The sequence below is a fragment of the Peromyscus leucopus genome, chromosome 14 (genome assembly GCF_004664715.2).
Source record: "Peromyscus leucopus breed LL Stock chromosome 14, UCI_PerLeu_2.1, whole genome shotgun sequence".
NCBI classification, from domain to species: domain Eukaryota; kingdom Metazoa; phylum Chordata; class Mammalia; order Rodentia; family Cricetidae; genus Peromyscus; species Peromyscus leucopus.
The window spans coordinates 90299984-90327092 of record NC_051075.1 but is presented as its reverse complement, the minus strand read 5'-3'; the positions used below and the strand labels follow the sequence as shown (position 1 = coordinate 90327092).

The 27109-nt window shown below is 41.5% G+C and overlaps 1 protein-coding gene across 9 annotated transcripts in view; it reads right to left on the bottom strand.

The window, feature by feature from the left end:
• Unc13c (unc-13 homolog C) overlaps positions 1–27109 on the bottom strand; it is a 435177-nt gene that overhangs the window by 194250 nt on the left and 213818 nt on the right. For all 9 annotated transcript variants that reach the window (XM_028865275.2, XM_028865283.2, XM_028865248.2 and 6 more), the window contains 3 exons: positions 17933–18102; positions 13708–13823; positions 11582–11745 (listed from right to left, as the gene is read on the bottom strand). In XM_028865275.2, coding sequence (XP_028721108.1) covers positions 11582–11745; positions 13708–13823; positions 17933–18102 — 450 coding nt within the window. The remainder of the gene's footprint in view (positions 1–11581; positions 11746–13707; positions 13824–17932; positions 18103–27109) is intronic.

Sequence of the window (27109 nt, the reverse complement as noted above, 5' to 3'; positions counted from 1 at the left end):
AAAGTGAGGCCATCATGGTTCTCCCTGACCCCCAAATTTCATAAAATTAGATTTGTTAGACTCTAGTCATAGGCCAAGATTTATGGAATATTAAATGCCTAAATATGACAATTTGGGAGACAATAAAAGAAAAATAGACATATCTAGGAAGAAGTAAAGACATGACATCATAGTCAATTGCCACAAGAGCAATGCAGTTCTTTGTTTCAAAATAATATAGCCAGGCAGCAACACAGCCCATTGGGTTAGGCACTTGCCAGCAAGCCTGAGGACCTGAGTACAATCCCCAGGACCCACATGGAGAAGGAGAGAACCAGCTTCCACAAGTTACCCACTGGCCTCCACACACACGGCATGGTAGGTACTCTTGCAATAAATGAATAAAATGTAGTCAAAATTAAAACAAACCCACACAGCCAGATTGCTCAGGACTTACTTCTTTTAGCTGTCTCCCTCCTGCAGTGAGCTTGGGTGGGTCACAGGTTAGAGTAGACAGGATTAAGGTACAGGACACAACCCCAAAAGGCCAGTCCACAAGCAGGGAAGAGGACAGACACAGGGGCTTAGGCTGAGAGGCCAGGTGGCGTCCAGGGAAGAATGAAAAGCCTGGTGTCCCCATGGTTGATGCAAATGTGTCTTGAGTGTGGTCTGGTTGACAGCAGTGAGTCTGCTTGCACACCAGCATGGACTCGGGTGCATAACCGATGTGAAGCAGCTGTGAGAAAACTATGGACCAGACAGAGTGCTGTTGAGACACTGAGTGAGACATGATCACCCCAGCCTGGAGAGACTCAGGAAAGACTTCCAACTGAGACTGGGCTATGAGTTACTGATGACTAAGAGATCCTCAAGCCATGCAAAGGACCTGATTTCACTGAGAAGGAATTTGCTCAGGGAAATGAAATAGTACAAACCAAGACACAATGAAGAAGACACAATTGTGTGCAGTCAACTCCATTGACCATTAGGGGAGAATTCCAGACTAATATGGCCAGAGGTGTGCCTGGGGGTTTATGTGGAGTTCTGTGCCATATGTTAGGCGAGCTACATCTTCATAGGTCAGAGGACTTTAGCAAATAAAACTCAAATTCTCTCAGAGTAAATGTAAGCTACAAAGTCATCTCCCAGAAACCATACTCCCTCTCCATGAAGTGGAAGGAACACCATCAGATCTGCATTTACTTTAAGTGTGAGAATTTAGGAGGATGTGTTTGAGAGAGGGGATGAGAAAAGGAGTCCAACAAGGAAGAAGTCACCTGAGGGTTTTTTCCCCCTTTTCCTTTTTTTGTGAATTATGCTGTAGTGAATGTAGCATGCAGATAGACTTAATTATTTAGGTTTCATTATGGCATCTAGTCAAAGTACACCAATGGAAGACATTTCTCAACACATTGACTTCACCTCATTGGGGTCACTTTCCTCTCTTTTTGGGGTTGTACGCTGTGGCTGCACCTGTGTGTCTGTAGTTCTGCTGTCCTTACTGAGGTCATATTTAGCACAGTGATTTCCCACACCCAAGGATGTACCAATGTGTTTTTTTTTTTTCCTTAATGAAAACAAAGCAACAAGATTCAAAGGCATTTACAAAGAGTTAAAGGGGACAAGGTGAACGTTCAGTTACCTTGATAAAACAGTCGATCATTACTTGAGGAGTGTTTAGCTGTGGTACATGGTGGTAATGTTGTCATGCTGTAATGCTGACCACACTCCATCATCGCTCTGCTGAGAGCAGTGTTTTAAATCATCCAGAACATTAGGCAAGCATTCATCTCAAAGAACTGACAGAAATATCTTATTCTCTGATTAATACTGAAATGAGGCGATTTCTGGGGTATGATGGACAGTGGCTAGATGCACAGGAGTCACCCTCTAAATCTTCCAGAAAGCTCCGATGAGACCAGAAAGGAAGTCAAATCCTACCAGCTCTGGGAAGTAGGAGCACCAAGCAATGATTTCTAGCACCAAGAGGCAACTTTCCCTAACTTCAGGGCAGCTGGCTGGACTGAAAAACACTCAATGACAGACTGGTATCCTAGCTCTTCAGTATCAGCTGGCCAACAAGAAGTGGGATGACTTGTCCAGGAACCACTCACTGTATGTCTCTGCAGCAGAGAGCTGGGCTTGCCTACATCCCAGCAGGGCTGTCCAAAAGACTCTACTCCATGGTAGCCGTCTCCCAAGGCAGGAGAGTGTTTTCTCATTTACCATACCTACTCTGTCCATACACATTGAAGAGGACACAACTCCTAAACTGCAGTGTAGCTGTGCAGCAGGGGACAGGCAAAGGAGTGTGAAGCCAATTAAAGGAAAGGTGAGAAAAAGGTGGGGAAGGCAGATTCCAGAGATGAGGTCCAATATTTCATGTTTTGCTTTTGGCAAGACAAAAGTCACAGATGGTGGGTGATGGGAACTAAATCTGGGTCCTTTCCAAGACAGTCAGTGTTCTTAACACCACTGGGCCATCTCTCCAGCCCCTGTATTGTACTCGTAAAGGGTGTGAAGAGAAAGTATGTCAGTGTTCTCACAGCAAAATGATAGGTATGTAAGGTAGAGCTTGTATTCAGCACACGGATTTGCTCATTACTAATGCATGTATATTTAAGCTTGCACATGGTGGTTATAATTTTACCTGTCAATTATGCAAGAGATAACATTTAAAACTAATGAGATAGTCACTGGTATGTTCTGATGCCAATGGACTACTGAAGTACTTACTGGCAAGTGTATCAGATTCTGTCTCTGGACTCACTTCATTTCTGTTTCATGCCATAACAGGAGCAAAATAAGAACACCATCAAAATTTATATGTCTCTTTAGGAAAAGTTGTTCTTAGTTACATAAGCTCTGGGTGTTACAGGGTGTACCTGTCTTTGTTTTAAGGATGCAGCATACGAATTTTCATGAAAGATATATTTTTGTTTATGTGTATATAATGTAGGAGTTTGTACACATGAGTCCAGCACCCACAGAGGCCAGAACAAAGTGTGAGATCTCCTGGAGCTGGAGTTCTAGGCAGTTGAGCATCATCTGATATGGGTGCTTGGAAACAAACTCAGGTCCTTCGCAAAGAGGACAGGTGCTCTTAATGGCTGACCCCTCTTCAACCCCACCTTTTTTTTTTTTTGAATGAGAAGATCATAAAGTGATCAGAAAGATAAAATGCAAAACGATTCTTAGATTCTTGGCAAAGATTTTTGTGAGAAAATGAAAGATAAAAGGTAAAATGGTAGAAATATACTAAGACCAGATTTGTTCTCCAAGACTCAGACTGACATCTTCTCAAGTGATCGGCATCAAATGTTCTAGCCTCTTAGTAAAGAGAAATTCATATATTTTTGAATTGCTTCTTCTTAGGTCCAAAGCATAACGACTTCTCAGTGGAGGCTCTGGATGGCTAGATCTCAATTATGAGATCAGAAAGAAGAGAATGAGGGTGAGGAACATGCAAACCACAGAAAGATGGAGAATTTAGCAGAATGCCAGCAGCTACTCCCCTCCCAGCAGCTACTCCTCTCCCAGCAGCTACTCCCTTTCCGTCTTTGCTCCCGCTACATACCTAGATTTGGTCCATCCATTTACACAGGCATGCAGCACAAATACATATTTATCATGATCTTCTTAGTATTTCAGTTCTTTTTTATCCTAAACTAGGAGTCCAGTGGAGGCAAAAGCCATTGCTACTGAATCCTAATGACCTTTCCTTGCTGTGGCCTGAATCTGTCCCCTATGAAGACAGATATTTCTTTATTTTTTTATTAAGAAAATTTTCCATTCATTTTACACACCAATCAAAGATCCCCCTCTTCCCTCCTCCCCCTCCCAGCACCCCCCTCCCAAACTGCCCTCTACTCACCTCCTTCGGAAGGCAAGGCCTCCCGTGAGGAGGCACATCCAGTAGAGGCAAGTCCAAGACCCTCCCCCTGCCCCAAGGCTGCACTAGGTGTCCCATCATAGGTAGTGAGCTCCAAAAAGCCCGCTCAAGCACCAGGGATGGATTCATTTCCCACCACCAGGGGTCCCCCCAAGCAGACCAAGCTATACAACTGTCCCCATGCTGAGAGCCCAGCCCAGTCCCATGCAGGCTACACAGCCGTTGATCCAACTTTCATGAGTTCCCACTAGTTTGGTTTGATCAGAGGACAGATAATTTCTATGAGGAAACTTTTTTTTTTTTTTGTGAGTTGACATTTTGAGGAGGTAAGGTCTTTGGGAGGTGCTAAGATAGACAGTGGGCTTCTCATGTTTAACCCAACAGTAACTTTTTAAAAAGTGGCCTAGAGAGATCCTGTCACACTAGAACACAGCAAAAAAGTGTCTTCCAGGAACCAGGAAAATGCCCTTCGCAGGACAACCTTGATCATGGACGTCACTGTCTTTCTAACTGTGAGAAATAAACTCCTGTTGTTTATAAGCCATCCAGTTCATGGCATTTTGTTACAGTAACATTCAATTCATAGGTTAGAGGCATCCTGCATCAGTGCACACACCTAGACACACAGGAAACATCTACTGAGCAAACGAATTATGTGTTCTAGAATGCTGGGCCTGGATCTGGATCCTCACTTCTTGTTCACTGCTGTGGCCTCTGTTCTTACAACTGTTCCTTCCTCTTACAGACCCGTAAGAAAAGGTTGTAAATCAACAAGTCAGCTGCTCAATGTTTTCCTTAGAAGGTGTATGTGTGTGGTGTTAGCAGCTGAACCAAACCAGGTTCAAGGTGAACTGCCAAACCAGGTTCAAGGTGAACTGTAGCCCAACAGTTCTGGTCTACAAGTGGATGACAGCAATACCAAGGCACAAGCTGTTAGTGTCACAGCAAAAGGCCATGACCCAGTGACCCAGTGCCTCTTCTCACTCGGCACCGCAGAAGCCAACTCTAGCTTAGCAGGAGCCCACATTTTAAACACAGCTTTAGCTCGGTTTCACAAAAGAAATAGAAACTAATTAAAGTGTGTTAATGTCATAGAAATCACTTCCAGAGAGTCTGGGGAGATGCCCCAAGTGGTGATGTGCCTGCCATGCACATGGGAGGCTCTTAGTTTGCAGCTCCAGAACCCACATAATGCCAAGTGGGACAGCGCCCATCTGGAATCCTGTAACTGCAGAGGCTGAGCAGGCAGATTCCTAAAGTTCATTGGCCAACCAGCATAGCCAATAGGTGAGCTCCAGTTCATACATACATGCACTAATACATACACTACCTGCACCAATCACACCGATATATAGAATAAAATTCCATTTATGTTCTCAGAGGTGTTACAACATTATAAGGGAAAACTTAGATGCTTGCACAAATGAGAAATATCAAGGCACACTATCATGATGGAAATAGCATGCCTGACCTCGAGAAGCAATGCACAAGTACACAGAGAGCAGTGTGCTGCTTGGACAGGGGGAGCAGACCTCTGTTCTTACTGCTATAAGCTAGAAAGCCCCTTCCACTGTGTACTGACGACTGCATTAGCCATATGGGCACAGAGTCTTCAGGATCCCAATTGTTCACTTGTTTTGATAGGAGAGCTACAATCTCTGTTTCCATGAAAGCTCTAGAGCAAAGGGCATGGGCACCGTTTTATTTAACAGAGGGAACTGACAAACTGTCCCTGCTAGGAAGTAGCCTGTGGTAAAGGGGAGTGTGTTTACAGTCAGCAGGATACAGTATAGATAGAGGTCTGGGAAGCTGAGTCCTAAAGCTCGGGTTATTTACCGGCAGAATGGAATCTACTTCCTCTATATTCTGAGAACTGCTCAGGAGAGAAATCTAATGATACACTCAGACTCTAATACACCCTTCCCCTCCATTATCCATCTCCAAGTCTGTCCTCAAAAGGAGCATGAATGTGCCTACGAGAAACCAATCAGTCTCCATTAGGAGGAAGATGATGAAGTAATAGAGGGATTTGGCTAAGTACACAGTCTTTAAGTATGAAAAGAAACTGCTAGGAAGACTCAGAAGAATCAAGCCGTTTTGTCCTTTTCCAAACTTGTAAGTGTGTGAACTGCACAGATGGAATATGCTGCTTCCTGAAAGCATGGTGTCCCAACTTTGTGATTTTTTTAAACTCTCTAAAAAAAAGATTTATTTTACATGTGTGGGTGTTTTGCCTGCATGTATTATGTACACTGTGTGCATGGAGGCCAGAAGAGGGTAGTGGATCCCTTAGAACCAGAGTTATAGACAGTTGTGAGCAACCATGTGGGTGCTGTGAACCGGACCCAGGATCTCTGGAAGAGCAGCCAGTGCTCTTAACATTTTGAGCCATCTCTCCAGGCCCTAACTTTGTAAATTTTAAATATTAAGAGGACAGAATTCTTATATGAACTTAAAACTAATAGTTCTACATGTTTAGTTTGCTTGCTCGGTCATTATGATTTGTTGGTTTATGTTCTGATACGTTATTTTTCATACACAATAGAATTTTATTAAATGTGAAAAAAATGAAATCCCAGTACTCGGGAGGCAGAGGCAGGTAGATCTCTGTGAGTTTGAGGCCAGCCTGTTTTACAAAGTGAGATCCAGGACAGGTACCAAAACTACACAGAGAAACCCTGTCTCGAAAAACAAAACAAAACAAAAAACAAAAAAAAAAGAAAGAAAAAAAAAGAAATCATGACATTTTGACATTTGCAGGAAAATGGATGGAACTGGAACTCAGTATGCTAAACAAAATAAGCCAGAATTAGAAAAAGAAATACCACATTTTCTCTCACATGCAGACTCTTGATTTACATTTATGTATCTGTGTGTATGCATGTATGTGTGTGCATGTGCGCGCGTGTGCCTGTGTGTGTGTGTGTGTGTGTGTGTGTGTGTGTGTGTGTTGAAAGTAGAATTGGGACAATCAGAAGGAGGGAAGAGATTTTAATGAAGAGGAGAGGGAAAAAGAGAGGGCTATGGGAAAGTAGAAAAGGGAGAGAAAATGTGCCAGAAAGTCTGGGTATATTATAGGGGAGGGTGGTGGGGGAGGAGAGTGAAGAAAACAAAGGGCGTTGATGTGGATCTAAGAAAATACCACAATGAAGCCTACTCCTTTGTATGGTGACCTAACATATTAAAAAGCAGCTGCCTGGAGTTTCCTTCTGAAGCTCTGGTCCACAAGAAATATAGATAACAATCACAGTGCTTTGGAAACGCTTGATGTGGCAGATTGGAGTTTCTCTTTCTTGTTGGAAAGAGGCTTTTGTTCTTTCTCTTACCTGATAAAGCAGGAACTCTGTAAACACCTTTGTATAGTAACCGGTGTGGAAGGGAACCTGACATCAAAAGACTGACTAACCAGCAGCTTTCAAAAGCTAAAGTGATCACCAGTCAGTTTCAGCCTTGGGAATTCCTATTTGGGAAGCCCTTTGCCTTCTGTGTGGTAGGAAGACAAGGTGTGGCATTGGCAGGCTTTACAAACAAGTTCAGGGACATTAAAAGACCTATAACTTATTTCTCCAGCTGTACTGCTCTTGTGGATATGGGGAATGCTCACAAACTATTCCCCTCCTGATATGTTATTTATGTATTTGTTTTTTGTGCCTCAAAGCAAAGGTTTCAAAACAATAAATACTGGTTAACTACTTCATAAATGTAACTATGAAGTTTGCATCCATAAACTGCCCTTTCCCAGTAGATATTTTATTTTATTTTGTCAACAATCTATTGGAAATTAACTTACATTTCAGTTACAGAAATAGCATTTTGGAAGCATGGCTAAACGACCTCTGAAAAGCATTTTCAACCCCTGACAATAAGTGTCAGTATCTGAAAGTTTATTTTCAAATTGTTATAAGGAACCAGGGTCGTAGGCACCAAAATATTTCAGTACAACTTACAGAGGGAAGGAGTCACATACACCAATTTAATTAAATCCATCTTTTCTCCTTTATTTGCTTTTGGCAATTGAAAACCTCTGACATCCAGAGATAGTCCAGGAGAAAATGAGATTCAAAAATTATGTTGATAGAAACCTCTACTTCTGGTTCCTTCTATTGCAAGCATGTATTCAGTTTCTAGCCTGAACCCAGAACTTCCAACACAGTGAAGTAAAAGCAATGACTCGTCAAGATTTCAATCTGTACCAATTTCTTTAGAACTGAGTCACCTCCAAGCTGCTCACTGCAAGGTATTTCTTAAATATAAGTGCAGTTTTTTTTTAAACCGTGCTGACATATTGACACACAATTAAAGATGTATATCAGTCTATAAAAGCAATTCATTTCTAGCATTAATCACAGATTGCTAATATGAGTAAGCGAAGAGACTGTATTTAGGGATTGTTAGATTCTCAATCAATAGATTTTTTTTGTTCTTATTACAAGGTAATGGCAAATTTTGTATTGTCAAAACAAAATTTGTCCAGAACAATGTTAATGAGAAAAAGTGGGGAAAATACATATATATCTGGAAAAATGGCTCGGTGTGTAAGGGTACCTGCCAACAAACTCAGTAACCTAAGTTTGACCCCAAAACCCAAATGGTGGAAGGAGAGAACTGACTCCAGCAGTTGCCATGGTCTGTAGCCCTCAAGCCAATTCTGAACAGAAAAAGTTTCGGCAGGAGCTGGGAGAGGTGCTCCATAGTGAATAGCACTCACTGCTCTTGCAGAGGACCTGGGTTCAGTTCCCAGCACCCACATGGTAGTTCACAACTATCTATAATTCTAGTTCCAAAGGATCTGACACCCTCTTCTGGCTTCTGTGGGCCCCTGCACCCACATGGTGCGTAGACACTCCCTGAGGTACACACATATACACAGAAATTAAAACTGAACAACAATAACCCAAAAATATTTAAATTCCTTGGCATGGGATAAAACAGATGTCAAAGCTACTAACTCCCTTACAGATTTCCCTGACAGCGAGTCCCTGCTGCAAGATGTGGGCTGGAGGAGTGGAGGAGTTTCAGCTGAACTAGCTACACCTGAGTGTTGGCTTGATCATCAACTATTTCACACTAGGACTGCAGGATTGAACACTGCAGGGAGACAGCAGATCCTGCCTCACTTACTGTCTGGGCATCACAGAAAAAAGCAGTTGCCAATCCTAGCTTCAGACCGGTATCTGGTGTCAACAGGAGCTTGGGAAAGTGGAGTGCAAATAGGAAAACATCCCCTTGATCTGCAGGTCACTTATCAGATAGGAATCCAGAGTTTGTTAGCTTTGTATGGTTGAGCTTGAGAGGTGAGAAAACATACTGAAGGCTATGAGGCATGCTGGCTCTCCTCTTTCAGCTACCTGGTGCTGACCAGTATTATAGGCATTTTCCCCAGAATACAGAAAAGAGGAGAGAAGGACTCTTATGTCAGCACCCAGAGATCTTTTGCTATAACTGCACTGGATTCTTTGCTTTGCTTGGGAGTGTCCACACTGCACAGCTCATTTACATTGTTAACCATAGTTGCATTTCAATTGTGCTCAACTTTATATTATGTGTTCTGATAAGTTACATAGCACTTGGCATGGGATAAAACAGACGCCAAAGTCACTGATTCCTTTACAGCTGCTGGAGTGGAAAATGGATTGCCCTGACAGTGAGTCCCTGCTGCAAGATGTGGGCAGGAGAAGTGGGTGGCCATTAGTCAGAGATAAAAACTGAGTTTCTAGATTGTGCAGGAAGTCTCTATTTTGTGACCTCTAAGATCCCTTGTATGTCTAAAAGTGTGATCATTATTATTCAGCACCAGGGCATTATATAAATTGAAAAGAAACATCATCTACCAAAGTGTGTGTTCATGCAAACATATGCAGGTGTCAGTGCCCACACATGTAGAGGCCAGAGTTCAACATCTAGTGTGTTCTCCAATCCCTCTCCACTTTATTTTTTTGAGACAGGGTCTCTCAGTAAGCCAGAACTCTCAAGCTGACTCTACTGGCTGATTACTGAGTCCCAGGGATCCTCCTCTCCTCTTTCCCTGCACTAGGGTGACAGGCACAAGCTACTATGTCCAGCTCTTTAATGTAGGTGCTGGGGATTTGAAATCAGGTGCCTACGCTTGTGCAGCAAACACTTTAGCCATGAGGCTATTTCCCCAGCCCCTCTGTTTCAGTACTTTAGACATGTATTCATTCTTAAATAACTCTGTTCTCCAACCATGGCTGGTGAGTAAATGCCATGACTGCTAGAGTTTGGAGAAGAACACTGATTTTGCTGCAAATTACTTATGATAGTTTTGTTAACTTAAGGCAACCTAGAATCACCTGAAAAAGAGTCTCAGTAAAGGTTTATAGACATTGGGTTGGTCTGTGGAAAGTTGTCTTAATTAATATAACTGATGTGAGAAGACCCAGTCCACTCTGAGTGGCACCATGCCCTAGGCAGGGGCTCCTGAATTGTGTAAGACAAGAGAGATCGAGCTGGGCACAAGCAAGAGAGTACACATGCATTCAGTTTCTCTCTGCTCTTAACTGTGGGTGTGAGCAGTCTTCTCACACTCTTGCTGCCTTGATTTCCTTGTAGGTCTGTAATTTGAATTTGTGAGCTACACTAAACCCTTTCTCCACTAAGCTGCTTTTAATCAAGGGCATTTTTATCACAGCAACAGAGATGAAATCAGGACAAAACCTATCATTTCTATGAATAGAATTAATTGATTATCTCATGCACCATCCATTCATTGCACATGAGAATATGACCTTGCTGTTAATACATGCACTTACATTAACATATGCCTATAAACCCTTTACTATTACACATTGTGTATAGATGAGAGACTAAATGTACTTACAAACATAGACCAGGTATGAAAACATCCACCATGGAGAATAAGTGACCCAATTCTAAGTCCTAGCTGATACCCCTGTTAAGGTCAGGTGTCTGTGTAAGCCCACTCAGATACCTGTCACTGCAGCAGTGAGGTCTATCAGTACCACACACGTCTTTGCTTTATTTATAACAGTAATACTATATATATTGAAGGAAGGACTCAGCCTAGTACCTTACCTAAGATGCTACAATGACTCCTTGTGCTTCAGATGCTGACAGCTATGGAATCTTGGGCATACCAAGGCTTTACTTTCCTCAGACACCAAAGAGATGTCCATGTTACAGGGTGTTGGCTCTGCTCTCAGAATATCACATCTCATCAGTGGGTCTCAGGTGGGCATTTCTGAATCTCCCAAGCCAATGATGCTAGTGAAGGCTTCCCGTTTCCAAAAGGGAACAGAGGCAGGAGGATGGTGATGGTGAATTCTCTGAGACTTACTATCTCACTGCTGCACTTGGCAACATACGCACAACGTAAAAAAAAATGCTCTTTTTGGATGCTCAGTTGCATTTGGGTCAAAAGAATTGAAATGAGGGCCAGCAAAATGGCCATCAGGTGAGAGTGTTTTTCAACAAGCTTGACATTCTGAGTTGGAGTGCCAGAACCCCACACAGTGCAAGGAGAGAACAGACTCCCGCAATTTGTCCCTTGATCTCTACAGACATGCCATGGCAAGCACCTACACACACACACACACACACACACACACACACACACACACACAGAGTAAATAAATAAATGAGAAAAAGTAAAGGATCAAGATGAAGTCCCCCCTTTTTTCCATTGAGTTTTAACGGAGATTTGTGACCACTCCAGTGTCCCACTGCACTTACGTCATAGCTTGATAAATGGATTCAACCCCATAACGCATGGCGAATTCATCCACTATTTCTTGAGAAGCATCATCAAAGAAAACCTTCCAGGCTTCATCACCTTTGACCTCTGGTATTTTCACACGGCCATTAGACTTCACTTCAGTCAAGTAATGGAACAGGTTCTGAAAGCAAGTGATTTACAGTTCAGGGATTCTTCAGGACAGGCTAGGAATATTTAACTATGCTCTTCTGTAGAATATCCCTATATTGTTATCACTTCTATGTCACCAGCTTCTGAATGCAATGGGAATATCTTAGGTTATATTAAACTGAATTTATTATAGGAAATCTGCCTTTGCTTCTGTCTGGGAGTCTGCAGAATCAATAGTCAATTTGTTTGTATACCCAGCCATTTCCAGAAGGAAGCAAGCATGTTCATATGTAAATGTTTCTACATAAGATAATATATTTTTACATTTGTGAACTCTGAGTAAATTACAGTGTCCTGGTTGGATAATGGGATGTTAGCCATGATCATACAGAAGATCGTCACATAATGATACCATGAGGCTTCAGAAACAGAATAGTAAGGGTCAGGAAAAGAGTTGAGATTAAAAATAAATGCTTGGAAATTTCGTAATTAAAGAAATCACCCCCACTGAATTCCCTTTTGTGTCTAACAAGTATAGATGCTATAGCCTAGAAGAACCTTTTTTATTAGATGTAGACATTTCTATCTCTTTTAAAATTTACCTTTGGCCGTAGGGCAGTGTCCACATGGAGGGCAGTGGATAGCTTGTGAGTGCTGGTTTTCTCTTTACATTGTGTGGATCCCATGTGTGGACGCTGGGTAGTGACACTTGGTAGCAAGCACCTCTACCCACTGAACTGTCTCCCCAGCCCTACTTTCTGAACTGGAAAACTCTAGAAAGCACAGTCTAAAGCACACATCTCCTCTGCTGGGTTTTCCAAGGCCAGAGATCCTGGCCAAGCCTGTGGTGATTGTTGCTTTTTATTAGTCAGAAACCAGAATGCTCTTTATTGACATAATACCACCAGTACATTGGCCATAAAAGTAACCATTAATCCTGCATCTGCTTACTGTATGAACAACTGAAACACCATTCCTTATTCTTTGGTAAAAATGGCATGCAAATCTTTACAGTGTCAAGTGTTTAGAGACAGGGATTTCCATAAACGTATTTAGGAAAATTAATGCATTAAAAAGCAATGGCATTGTGATGGTTAGCTTAGTATCACTTGACACACTGTAGAGTCACCTAGGAAGAGAGGCTGGGTAAGAGGTGGGCCTTTGCTCTCTCTCTGCTCTTGACTGTGATGTGAGCCACCGCTTCAAGTCCTGCCCCCAGGACTTCCTGTGATGGATTACAGTGTGGAACTGTGAGCCCAAATAAACCTTTTCTCTCCTCAATTGCTTTTCGTCAGGTGTTTTATCACAGTGACAGGAATAGAACCAGCACAGACATCTTGCTGATGCCTTTTCCCTCTTGGGAAAGTGTTCTCTCCTCAGCCAGAGCATGGGGCAAGGAACAGTCCTCAGCTTCATCTCATCCTTTGGATATTTGAAAGAGAATCATTTTCACCCAAGAAGGTCTTCAGTGACACTTCTTACCTCTCCAGAGCTTGCTGTGGTCCAGGACAACTGGTCAGTGTGTGCATACCAAGGACCACACAGGAGCTGGTGAGTCAGGCTCTATGTCACCAGCCTGAAGTGCTCATTCTGAAATCCCACTAAAGGATCAGCTCACTACCTGCTACCACAGGCTTAGTCAGCACAGCCCCAGGTACCACAGGCCCAGCATAGCCCTGGCTACCACAGGCCCAGCACAGCCTCAGGTACCACAGGCTCAGTCAGCACAGCCCTTGATACCACAGGCCCAGCACAGCCCCAGGTACCACAGGCCCAGCACAGCCCCAGGTACCACAGGCTCAGTCAGCACAGGCCTTGCTAACCACAGGCCCAGCTCAGCTCTGGGTACCATAGCCAGTCTGAACTCCAGGGAGAATTCCACAAACCAATTCCATGACTTTTCAAAACCCAGGGTTTGTTTTGCAGTTCATAACAAGCACACCCGCCCCCTGCCCCATGTTTCACTTGTAATAAAATTTGTTTTGCTAGTTACCTCATGTAAACAGGTATATTGTATATGGTATGGTGCCACCTTCTCCTCTCCCTTTATTTCCACGTTGATTTTCAGTCGGATGGCCCCAGACACAGCTGACTTATCTGTCCGTTTCTCTGAGGGAAAGCAAAAATGTCCTTGGTCAGTTCTTTCAACCAGAACATAATTATAATTCAAGTTCCCTAATTTACTAACTCACCAAAACCATAGATACCTGCATGGGACCTACCAAAGACTGGCCATATCAGCAATCAGTCAAGAAAGGAGAGGGTCTCATGGGGCCCTACCTTTTATCTCTAAAGGATTGGCTACTGAGAGATACGGGGAGAGAGGGGAACCACTGTCTCTAGTTTTAGGTTTACTGGAGAGCTCTCCCCCGCCCCCATACTGCAAAGGATAAAGCCAAACACCCAGGCACAAGGGCTGGCTCTTTAATTATTAATTAAATTAATCTCAGTGGGTCACAAAACAAAACCAATAGACATGAACATGAAAGAGAGATTTGTGTGGGGGACTGCGTATTGATGGGGGTGATAAGCTGGTGGGTGAAAGTGGTCCATATGTTTTACACACATGTAAAATTGTTTCAAGACAAATTTATGGCTGGAGAGATGGTTCAATGGTTCAGAGCACTTGCTGTTCTTGCAGAGGATCTGGGTTTAATCTCAGGGCCCACACGGCAGCTCACAACCATCTTTAACTCCAGTTTCAGGAGATTCAATGCCCTATTCTTGCCTCCATGGGTACCAGTCATGTATATGTTATGTGTATATATGTGTGTGTGTGTGTGTGTGTGTGTGTGTGTATGCATGCAGATGACACACTCATGCACATAAAATAAAAATAATGGATCTTTAAAAACAAATTTAATTAATGAAAACTAAATTAGCCACACACACACATGCATATACACATGCACAGACAATACATATGTATATGCATGCACACACATCTGCACACACCCTCATACACATGTACATGTACATGCACACACACACACATGAGAAGCTTACCTAGGAACACTTCGTTTTTCTATATCATAAGTGACTAAGTAACCATGACCCCCATAGACAACACCTGCCTGTTGTGCTGCTGTAATTGTTAAACTGCCTGTAGAGAGTTCAGACAGAAGATCAAAGGACCCCCTGCCCATTCACTGTAAAATTAAATTCATCGTGTGGCAATTACAAGCAAGATAATCGGAGCATAAAATTTCACGAGGAGACTGTCTCATCTGAAAACTCCTCTTCGGCTTCCTCTTGCTCTTTCTGCACTTCAAAAGATGAACCAAATTCTGGCTAAGAAGATAAAAGCAGCTTTCATAGAGTCTGTCTACAGACTGTGTTTATTTGTAAATGTAGTATTAATTATTTGAATGGAATCAAAATATAGTCAGTTTTTTTCAATAAGTGGATTTGAGTCAGGAGGAGCAGCACACACTTATCAGAGCTCTGAGAGCAATTTACAGTCACAGGATTCCTAGAGTATGAATGGAGATTGAGGGCATGAGATTGACACCCATTCCACAGAGGAAATGCATGGAGGGAAGAAGGTCACCATTTATAAGAAAACATAGGAACTAAATAAAATAATAGATTAGTGCTGAAGACCTCCTTAATTGGCCCTTTTCCTAAACATAGCTGTGTTTTTAGCCACATTAGATTAAGAAGCTTGCCTTTTCTGTGTGGGATGCCTCTTGATTTTCTCATCTTTGCTGTCTAGCAGGAATGAGTTGTGAAAATTCTTTCTTTAGCAGTTCAGAATCATCAGAGTTTTGCCCACTTGCTAGGATACCACACCCACCCCTACTGTATTGTTTAGTACCAAGGATTGAACTCAAGGTCTCATACTTGCAAGGGAAGAGCTCTACCACTAAACTATATCTCCAGCCAATTTCTCGTTTTTTAATTTGAGACAGGTCCTTGCTAAATTATCGAGGCAAGCCTTGGCCTGGTGACCCTCCTGCCTCTGCCTTCTGAGGAAATAGAATTACAATCTTGGCCCAGTAGACTTGGTCAGGAATTCTTTTACTCTCAACATATATGGAGTTTTCAGTTAGCAATAAGTGAAAGCCAACCACCCCTTCCCAGAGCTCCTGGGAAGCTTGGAACTTATGTTATCCCTCAAATCCAGGAGCCATTGACTCTACTTGAGCAAGCCCTACTTTGTGTGCTAGGGTGAATTCCAAGTGTTGAGAAAGGACGGAGTTTACAGGAAGGACAGGTGAATTATTTGTAAGGGTTGGTCATACTTAGGGATTTTACAAAGCTTAAGAAATGCAAATTAATTCCACTTCTGTCTCTTCATGTCCCTCCTTTCCTGCCTTTCTCCCTTCTCCTTTCCCTCCTAGAAAGCAAAGGACAGGGAAGTGAGGGGACATAAGTACCCCCCAGGCAGCTGAAGGTGCTGAAGAAAAGGTTTTCTACACGGTATCACAGTTTAAATGGCGACTTCACATCACAGATGGGCAGCCATTTAACCAAGCAGCACAGCTAAAGCCCCCTAGCAAACTGGTTAAAACCAGGTATATATCATCCAAACAATAAAATACAAGAACTTCTATTTTGACATATAACTCTATGCTTTAGTTAAAGAGGATGGTAATTTATTATAGAAAAAAACATGCAAAAGCTAGTTTCTAATTAAAATATGATTTTTCGAGTATTGCATAGGAACTGAAGTTTTCTTTCTTTAGCATCTTGGTTTCATATGTAAAGTTACTTAATAATTTAAACAAGATGTGGGAGTTTTAACTTAGTTTCAAGCTTAGATTCCAATAATGAGAAGTACCAACGTTTTTTAATTAAGATTCTTCAACTATTTTTGGTAATGAGTTCCCAGTGTAGCCGAATCATTTGTGTTTAGATTAAGTTAATTTCCTGTTTCTTTAAGTTGTTACATAATTTAGAGTTTTATTAACTCAATGAGACTTTATTTTGACAACTATTATATTACTAAAAGTTTGTAGTTTTTTTTTTTAAGCCAACGTTCTGTACATTATGAACATAAAGTACATTATGAACCTAAGTGGTAAATCTTTGCAGCCCTGGGGCTATGTCAGCTTCAGTTGGGTTCATGATCAGCCAGTCCTCAAAAATTTAATTTACCATTTCCTAGGCTGTCATTAAGAAATATTTGGATGACATCTTTTATGGAAACTGAGATAACTATAAATTTGTACTATTATTAAGCCATCAATAAAGAGCCCATTATTTTTTATTCAAGTAAAAGCCAAATTCAAAATTGTCTTACTCCTGTTTCCATACAAAAAGTTCATTTAAATGTCATGCCAGCTAAACTTATTATTGATGTCTTCACAGTTGGACCCCATACTAAAGCCATATCAATTCTTCTTGTCTTTGCTAATGAAAGCTTACTTTTACATCACCATTTAAAAGAAATCACAGCCGGGCGGTGGTGGTGCACACCTTTAATCCCAGCACTGGGGAGGCAGAGCCAGGCGGATCTCTGTGAGTTCGAGGCCAGCCTGGGCTACCAAGTGAGCTCCAGGAAAGGCGCAAAGCTACGCAGAGAAACCCTGTCTCGAAAAAACAAAAACAAAAACAAAACAACAACAACAACAAAAAGAAATCACAACTACATATAAACTACTTTAATTAGTTAATTTATTTTTAATTTATGTGCATGTGTGCATCTGTGTGAATGCATGCCATGCATTTGTGGTTGTCTATGGATGACAGAAGAAGACATTGCATCCCCCAAGCTAGAGTTACAGGTAGTTGTGAGCCACTTGACTTAGGTTCTGAGTTCTAAACCTGGGTCCTCTGGAAGAGCAGAAAATGCTGTTAATTGATGATTCATTTCTCTAGCCCCCCAACTATATTTTTATTGCTAAATTTTCATTAGTAAGCAGAATAAATCAAAGAGCAATCTCAGATTTCCCAAACATTAGACAAATGTCTTTGAAGATGTATATTATAAATCTAAAATCAAGAGTGGTATAAACTCTTCTCTGAAAAGACATTCAATTGATTCTTTGAGATTTTTTTTATTTTTAACATTTTATAAATTTTATTTTCAACAATGTCTTTCAATAATATAAAATTTTAATCAATAATTACCCTTCATTGCTAATGAAACTAACCCAAGAGGTCAACAGAATGATCTGCAAAGGTATTCCATTTTTAATTATAGGCGAATATAATCTATGTCACAGAAACGCTTGAATTTTAACTCATTTTCAAGTAGGTATAAAAATAATCACCTAAGTTGTACCAGACATCCATCTCGCCACTGAGAGTCCTGACTTCCACAATTGTCTGTCCCAGAAAATCATCTGACTCCTTCTTGAAGTGCTGCTTAACTCTGGATTTTATGTCATCGTCTTCATCCCATACTCGGACCTTGATTCGATCCGTCGAGTTATGACACTCACTGAAAATAAATGGGAACAGGTCAGTGAGTGCTGGCTACTGCTCTAAGGAGCACATGATGTTGGAAACTGACTGTAAGTCCGACCAATTTATAAAGAGATATCCATTGAATTATCAACCAGGAGTCTCCATGGCCCCTTCCAGCCATGGGTGTTACAGGTACCCAATGCAGGTAGACGTGAGAAAAGTGTGATATGCTCAACAATAAACAGGCAAAAATTCTGTCGTGTGCCAGCCTATTGCCTGTAGCTAAGACCAACAGAGTCAACATGCAGTAATGATCTTGGTTTAGGTATTTCCACTTTTTAAATTTGCAATATTTTCTTTGACAACATAGCCACACCCTAGAAATTCCTCATCTGAGCAACAACTAATTTTATTGCCACGGACATTCAGAAAGTGGTTGGAGTATGAAACCGTGGCACAATTACAGGCAGGTACTTTACACACTGATCATTTCAGTGCGGAAGGTTCTGTTCTTTGTGACAAAATGCCTAAGAGAAATTACAGAGAGGGGTGATAAACTTGGGACTGTTGGCTTCCTGATCCCAGTTCATGGTGGGCCCCATTGCTTCTGGCCTGAGGTGAAGCTGAGCATCACTCTGTGGAGGACGTGGAACAGAGGTACTCAGTTAAGAGTAGCTAGGAAGCAGAGGCAGAGAGAATATAGGAAGAAAGAGCACAGGAGAGAGAGTGGGGAGGAGAGGGGAGGGGGAAGGAGAGGGGAAGGGCAAGATCTATGTTCTTAAAGGCTTGACTCCATTGGGTAGTCTTCCAGCCAGGCCCCATGTTCTATTAAGAACAGCCCCTTCAGCTATGAGTGCACAAATTGTCTGATGACACTAGTGTTCCCACGATCCAATTGCTTCTCAATAGAGCCACTGGCTGGGGACCATGTCCTCATCTGCCACAGGTTTTCCCTGTGACATGCCTCATAGCCAAACCATAACACCCAGTATATACACAGAATATACAATATACATAGCATGCAGTACACAGAAGAAACTATGAAATCAAGTTTGTTCAGAAGAAAATCCCTCTGACTTGAGAACAGCCTGCAGGTTCTAGTCTGTCACTGATGGTCGCATTTCCTCCATCTCCTTTTGTTGACAAAAACTACCCAATATTACCCAAAGTTGTGCTACCAGGTCTTTTCTGGCTCTATTTTGTACACTTTCCCATGCTTCTCTGTCTCTGATTAACCATTCTTTGAGAATCAGCTAGTCACTTGCTGTGTATCACTTTCCCTAAGGCTCATTAAATCAGGTAGCAGGTTTAATCCCACGCTCCCTGACTCTCAGCGTCCATCCCCTCTGGTATAGGAATCTTTAACCTGGGGTTTATAGGAGAGTTCTGGACATCCCTGAACTTGCATTTGAAAACCAAATGAAACTATTTCAATTTACTCCCTCCACAATTTTACATACAGACAACAAATCACAGCAGTATTTTGTCACTAATAAAGTGACAATTTTATATATAACATTTGGAGTATAAGGAAACTTAAAATATTACTTCACTTTATACTATACTAAAACTATATTTCAATATAATTGATCTACTTTTCTGTTTCCATATTTTATTTAATGCATTAAACATCCGCTTAATTTAGGAAGGCTTCCATGTCTCTACTGGACTGCAAAGTGAGCTCAAGGGGCAACATTTACTTAACAATTTCTGACAGTGTCACATGCTTCCCATCAGCCTTTGAGACAAAACCAGACAGTGCAAATAAGAGTAACATTTGGGGTATGACACGCCTGTGTGCAAACTGTAGCTCACGATTTTGACTCCATGTAGAAGATTTCAGATCAGAATACTACAGTAATAACTGGGACACTGGGATTGCTATAAACTTTGAGGCGTGATTAATGTTTGGTTTTCTAGGCCAGAGATTAAGATGCCCATCATAGGCAGGATAGTGTATATGAATTAAAATCATTCATTGGTAACTAGCTCAGCTTAGTTCCTAACTCTTTTGCATAAAAATATTGTCATTTGCATATTTTATTATGCAATATCTTAGCAAGTTGTAGGTTAGCTGCTAATCTAGGAAGTTTTTTTTTTGTTTTTGTTTGCTTCTTTGTTTGTTTATTTTTTTGTAGCTGCTGCTCAGAACTTTACTAAAGAAAAATTCTCTTAAACTTTGAGAAATTACATCACCCACATGAAGAGCATTCAACACAGAGGCATGCACCTGCAGTCTCAGTACATGAGGAATCTGGACAAGATGATTGTGAATTCAAGGCCAGTGGCTTAGTCTATAGAGGAAGAAGACCCTGTCTAAAAACATAAAAATAAATAAATTAATAGAAAGAAAGGACCCAGGGAGATGGCTGACTCAGCAGTTAAGAACACTTGCAGCTCTTATAGAGGACCAAGTTCAATTCCTAGCTCCTACATGGCAACTCACAGTTGTGCAGTTTTGGGAATTATGCTGCCCTTTTCTGGCCTCTGTGGGCATTTCACTTGCATGGTCAACATGCAGACAAATACTCATACACACACACAAGAAAAAAATGAAAATAATAAAGAAAGAAAGAAGGTAAATAATCCCCCCAAACAAACCACCTGTCAAATATTTGAATCAAATAATTGTGTCTGTTTGCATTTGAATTACCCACATTTTTGTTAAGTCTAATAAGAGGCTGAGAAGCAATCCACACTTGCTTCAGGAGTGTGGATTGTGGAGTGATGACATCAGAGTTCCTACTTTCTAAAATATAAAATAACCCTCTCATTTGTTCTTTATATTACAACTGTAACATTTCCCTTTTTTTTATTTAAAAGTTTTCTTTTTCCATTTTGCATACCAATCACAGTTCCCCCTCCCTCTCCTCCTCCTCCTCACTCCCCACCTTCCCCCAACCCAACCCCTCATCTACTCCTCAGTGAGGCTAAGGCCTCCTATGGGGAGTCAACAAAGTCTGGCATACCAAGTTGAGGCAGGACCAACCCCCTCCCCCCTGTAGCAGGGCTGAGCAAGGTATCCCTCCATAGGGAATGGGCTCCAAAAAGCCAGTTCATGCACTAGGGATAAATCCTGGTCCAGTGGCCCCACATGCTGCCCAAGCCACACAACTGTCACCCACATTCAGATGGCCTAGTTCTGCCCCATGCAGGTTCTCCAGCTGTCAGTCCAGAGTCAGTGAGCTCCAACTACCTCAGGTCTGCTGTCTCTGTGGGTTTCTCCTTCATAATCCTGACCCCTTTGCTCATATAATCCCTCCTCCCTCTTTTTGACTGGACTCCAAGAACTCTACCCAGTGCTTAGCTATGGATCTCTGCATCTGCTTCCAGCAGTTACTGGATGAAGGTTCTAAGACCCTAAGACAGACATGGAAGGATCTCCCTAGGAACAGAAAGTAGATAAGATCTCCTAAGCAAATTGAGATTTTTTCAGGGGGGGGGGGAACTTGGGGGGAGAGATAAGGGGAGGCAGCAAGAGAACATGAGGGAACAGGATGGTCCAGTTGGGGGAGGGACAGAAAGGGAGAGCAGGGAAAGAGATATCTTGACAGAGGGGGCCGTTATGGGTTTAGGGGAAAATCTGGTGCTAGGGAAATTCCCAAGAACCCATAAGGGGGACCCCAGCTAAGACTCCAAGCAATAGTGGAGAGGGTCCCTGAACTGGCCTTCCCCTGTAATCAGATTGATGACTACCCTAATCGTCATTTTACTTACTTTTATATATCATATATATATCATATGTATATAATGTATATATTATATACGTATATAAAACATATATATCAATATGTAGATTAAACTATATGCTAATTTAGGTGTACAATGGATAATTGCATATGAAAATGGTTTATTGATTTTTAACAGGGTTGAGAACTAACTAACTTCCTATCTGACTCAAGTTCTCTGAATCTTTTATCTACAAACTGACAGTGATAGAACCCACATTAGCAGGTATTTATAGAAATACTGAGCTGGGCGGTGGTGGCGCACACCTTTAATCCTAGCACTCGGGAGGCAGAGCCAGGTGGATCTCTGTGAGTTCGAGGCCAGCCTGGGCTACAGAGTGAGTTCCAGGAAAGGCGCAAAGCCACACAGAGAAACCCTGTGTTGAAAAAACAACAACAAAAGCAAAACAAAACAAAACAAAACAAAAAAAAACATACTAAGAAAATATTTTATAACTATTACCAGAGTGCTAGACAGGGTTTGATTCATATTGACTATTATATAATATATGACTCCATAATTTATTTTTAATTTAGAACCTGTTGTTCAAAAATGTGTATTTGAAAATCTCCAGCAATAATTTTCAATAAATATTCTCTAAATCTATGAAGTTTCGCCAAAGTGAAATCCCTTTAGAATATCTTAAGTAAACATAATTTTTATCATTCTTAGAAATGTGTACATAAAAATATAGGCTTGAGAGGTATTTGTTAATAAAATGTGGCAGAGATGGTGGGAAGGGAAAATGAACCCACTTCCCTGTGTTGATGGCAGGTAGCAGAGCTCTGTATCAACAACCCAGGAGGACAGTGCTGAGACCCGGAGTCCTTGCCTGGATGGCTATCTGGATGGCAATGTCTGGCTATTTGCTCAAAATTCATATTAAAATTTTTAAGATGTTAATGCCTTTGCTATCCATAGGTAAATGTTTATATGGTAAAAAGAAAACATGGAGACCAAAGTGTCTGCATGAGTCACAGAAAATGATCCAAATGTAGGAAAAATGCTAGTTATGATGTCATAAACTTCACACTGACACCATCACAAAAGCATACAAATGTCCCCTTTGTCACTTTCTGATAATACACATCACTGGAATCCTTGTCAGCCCCTGGAAATGGAGATTTGAGATTTTTCACTTGTAAACAGCAGGTACAGTAAACAGGAATCTGTAGATAATGGAGACTGGTAAATGTTTCTGTACTCTATTCCTTCACAAGTTACACTATCCAGTCTCTTTCCTTCGGAGGTTTTAGCTTTTGTTACAAAAGTATAGCAAGATTTTTTCAACCATTAAAGATATGAAAAAATACTAGTCCACAGAAACAGAAGTATCAATTATATATAGATGTCAATATATTACAATGTATATTTCTATACAACTAATGCATGAGCACATATGCACTATAATCACATATGAGTGTACATATATATTAATGTTGCAAGATTAAGAAGAGACACTACCTTCTTTAGACTTTCAATTTCTAACTAGTTTTTTTTTGGGGGGGAGCAGTGTTCCAGGTTGGAAGCATAGTCACTAAATGACTGCCCACATCTTCACTGGGAAGTCTCTTTATTCTTTGCCTTGAAGATTTTGCTTTTGTTATGACATCAAGCTCAAAATACCCTCAACCCACACATTCATCTATCCACCCAGCCAGATCCTTATTAGTCAGTAGTTTTCCATCTATTAATGTGACAGACACAGTTGGGGCTTAGTGAGATTAGATAATCCACCCAAACACACTGTCCCTTCTTTAACACCAAGGCAAACACTGTGATATCAATGGATACTTAGTAAATAAAAGGAATCAGCGAGGAGCCTCTTATAACTACACTCATGATTCTGCAGAGGACAGCCAGGGTCTCTGCACTTCTCAATGATTCTATTTCTCTATTGCGTTCATAGGTGAGAAGTAGTTTAGATTTACAGAGACGCTACGATGTTCACAGAGAGCTCATGTATGGTCTCTCTCACAATCCCCCATTCTATATCCTACATCACAAACATTTTAAAAGCTAGCACATGTCCCACGTTTCTTATTCTTCTCGTTGGTCAGTATTACACCTCTTCTTTTCTGAGATCTATCTCATCTTTTATAAATATTATTTTTTTTGCAACTGACTTGAACCTTTTGTTTCACACTTAAGATTTCTGGGTTTATCCTTCATTTTTTTTTAATCAGTCAAAAACTTCTAATGTTATATGGCTGGTCTCCATTTATTATTTATTATGTTATTATAGTATTATACTGGGCTAAGATAAGGCCACTTTCATGCAAGTGTATATAATGTATATTGAGCACATTGCCCATGCTACCTTCCCCTTTGTCCCATGCCCCTCCCACTTGTTCCCCTAAATAGTTTCACTTCTTCCTTCATGTCATAGACACATCTATCTATGTAGCTATCCAGAATCTAGAACATGACTCATGAGAGAAAACCTGCAGTTAGAATAGCTATTCTGAAGTCGTGGAGTTTCCCATTGGATTTTACACTTTTACTATCAATTACATACACAAATCAGTGAAAGAATTAAAACCTGATAAACAATTAGCTTCTTATCATGTTTTATGACTCATGTGTCCATTCCACAGTGGTAATGTTAAAGCGTGAAGGAGCTACAGGTAATAAACCTAAAGTATGTAGTTAACTTTGTGCAAGAGATGGCAGGGCAAAGTCTGAAGATTTTAATCACCACACGATAGAAAGGCAGGGCGTTTCGAGGCATTGGAGTAGAACAGCTGCTCAACTGTGCTTGGTGTACCGATGAAGTACAAAGCCGACCAACTGAGGCATATGTGAAATAATTTAAAATTTGTGTGTGTATATATAAATAAAATTTCACTTTCAAATATGTGTTATAATAGATTTACATTCACATCAGAGCCAACCAGATCATGGGCAGAGGTACAAGGGCTAGGCTGACACAGGCTCCCCCTCCCTGCATCCTACCTCTCCCTCGGGTAACTTGGCTGAGAACATTGCAATATGGAATACCGAGACTAAAGAAAGCCAGCTATTCAGTTATCCATAGGTGTGTATGTGTAAGAACAGATGCTTCTAAGCACAACTCCAGAGATCAAGTGCTGTCCCGGGATGCTTTTAGCATCCTCCTTTCCCCAGTTTCCCTAGGTCTCCCACTGACAGTGATGGAGTGGTGAGTGGCGAAGATTAGATTAAAGGTGATGCATTTTCTTCTTTCCCTGAGGCTGCTGAGCATTTGGTAGAGGGAGAGGAATTAAAGACAGTGGATTCAATAGCTAAGAGGTACAATTTCTAGGCTTATGTAGTTACTTACTCATAAAATCATTTTGGAGCCCATTTCCTGGAAGCCTGGTAAAATTTCCAGGAAATAGAACTGTCAAATATGTCTCTGGTTTGTCTGACTTGGGCTGCACTTAAAATGATCTTGAGTCGCTGGATGCACAGCAACAGGAAGGCCACACGCCTATACTTTCTGGAATGACCCCTTTTCTTTCGTTATCACTGGATAAAATACAATCCTGTTCAAAAGAGCAGAGTCTAAACGGAATACCCCACGATCTAGACTCACCAAGAAAGAAATGCCAAGGCTGCTGAATTGATTGACTAAGAAACCTCTTCAGATACACGATGGAGAAGGCATGCGTATATTTGTTTTCCAGAATTATTTATTTGCTGTGAACTAACAAACCTGGTTATTCCCACTCTTCCTTTTTACTTAGTGAGAAGGTTTGGGTTGTTTTCCCTTCTTGCTCTACAGATCCTGACTGGGAGTGTGGGTGGACGATGAGTTGTTCTTAATTTAGGTCACGAGATGAACAAAGAACCGGACTAGATGCTTATGGAAAGGAGAAAAGGGTTACCAAGACTGGACTTGGAAATAAATACAACAAAGTGGATTTCACATTGAGACGAGGTCTTGGGCAAGAGAGAAGATGCATCCATGTCACTCAGTAAGCCTGGGAGCAGGAGAGTTGAATATGGACACTGAATATTCAGAGATGGGCGAAGACAGAGGCTGTCTGCTTATACAATGCTCTCCTTTCCTAACTTTTCTCATTTTCTGCCCCTGTCCCTACCCTGCAACTGTGGAGAGATGTCTCCCACACCTTTGAAGTTGACCTAGAAACAGCACTCCTCTGTGGCTGCCTCCTCTACTTTCCCATGTCATTCCCAGGTCATAAGTACAAGCTAACTTTGCAAAGACTTGAAAACAGCACAATGAGAAAAACTGGGCTGGGTCAATCAAATTTCTATATTATTCCTAAAGGGGATATATCTGGAATTTTTATTGAAATAAATTTAGTTTTTAAACGAGGTTCTCATGTATCCCAGGCTTGCTTCCAATTCACTATTGTAATGCACATTATGTTGATAAATTTTCCTGTGCTGTTTTAGCTTAATGAAAAGCTGACTGTGGGAGGAAATGTACCCATCTCCACTTAGACCCAAGTATGTTCATGTCAAGTATCCTTCAAAGACCCTGTCACAGACCAGGTTTGCCCCATGGCTCTGTAATGGGGGACAGAAAACAGTAGAACAGCTCAAGAGTAAAGCCATTAGAGCTTTGAGAGCAGCTGGAAGGTGAAGCATTTCTAACAGAGGTTACTATTGTTTATCCCACAGTATGAAAATGCCTGCCTAGGGAAGGAGAAGGTGGGAGCTCTGAACTTGGAACTCCAGTGTGACTACTTCAATAAGTCATTTCTGCTGAATGAGTATGGTCCCCAATTTATGATGTCATTTCTACCTGCTGCTATTTGCTCATTTGCTTGGAAGCCCCATCTGAGGGGACCCTCTGTTTCACCTTGGGACTGTAGATTGGAACTCCAGTGGGCTGCTTCCCAAGCTGATTTTCTGCAGTATGTTTCTAAGCCCTGATGTGAGGGTATGGCCCTTTGTTTACCCTCGCAGGCTGCTGCATCACCCCCGCCAGGAGGTTTGAGTTCTCGGTTTGATGCTGTGCTGTCTATTTACTGCTCTTCAGTTGCTCACTGTTTATTCTTTCACTTTGCCTGCTGATAGACCCTGTTTGTAGACGTAATAGACTCAAACCTTCCAAAACAGAAGCACGGCTATCATAGGTCATCCTCTGGCCATACAAAGCAGTTATGCGTCGGAGTATGACCTTCTGAGCATCCTTCCTCCCCTGCCGCTCACCGGTGCTAAGGCAGCAGGTGTGACCAATGACACCAGTTCATGCAGTGCTGAAAACTGAACCCAGGACTTTGGGTGCCAGATGAGCTCTCTGCTAACTGGGCTACCCAGCCGCACTACTTTCTTTTTTGACTAAGCCACCAGGGAAGCTTGATGTGAAAAACCAAGCC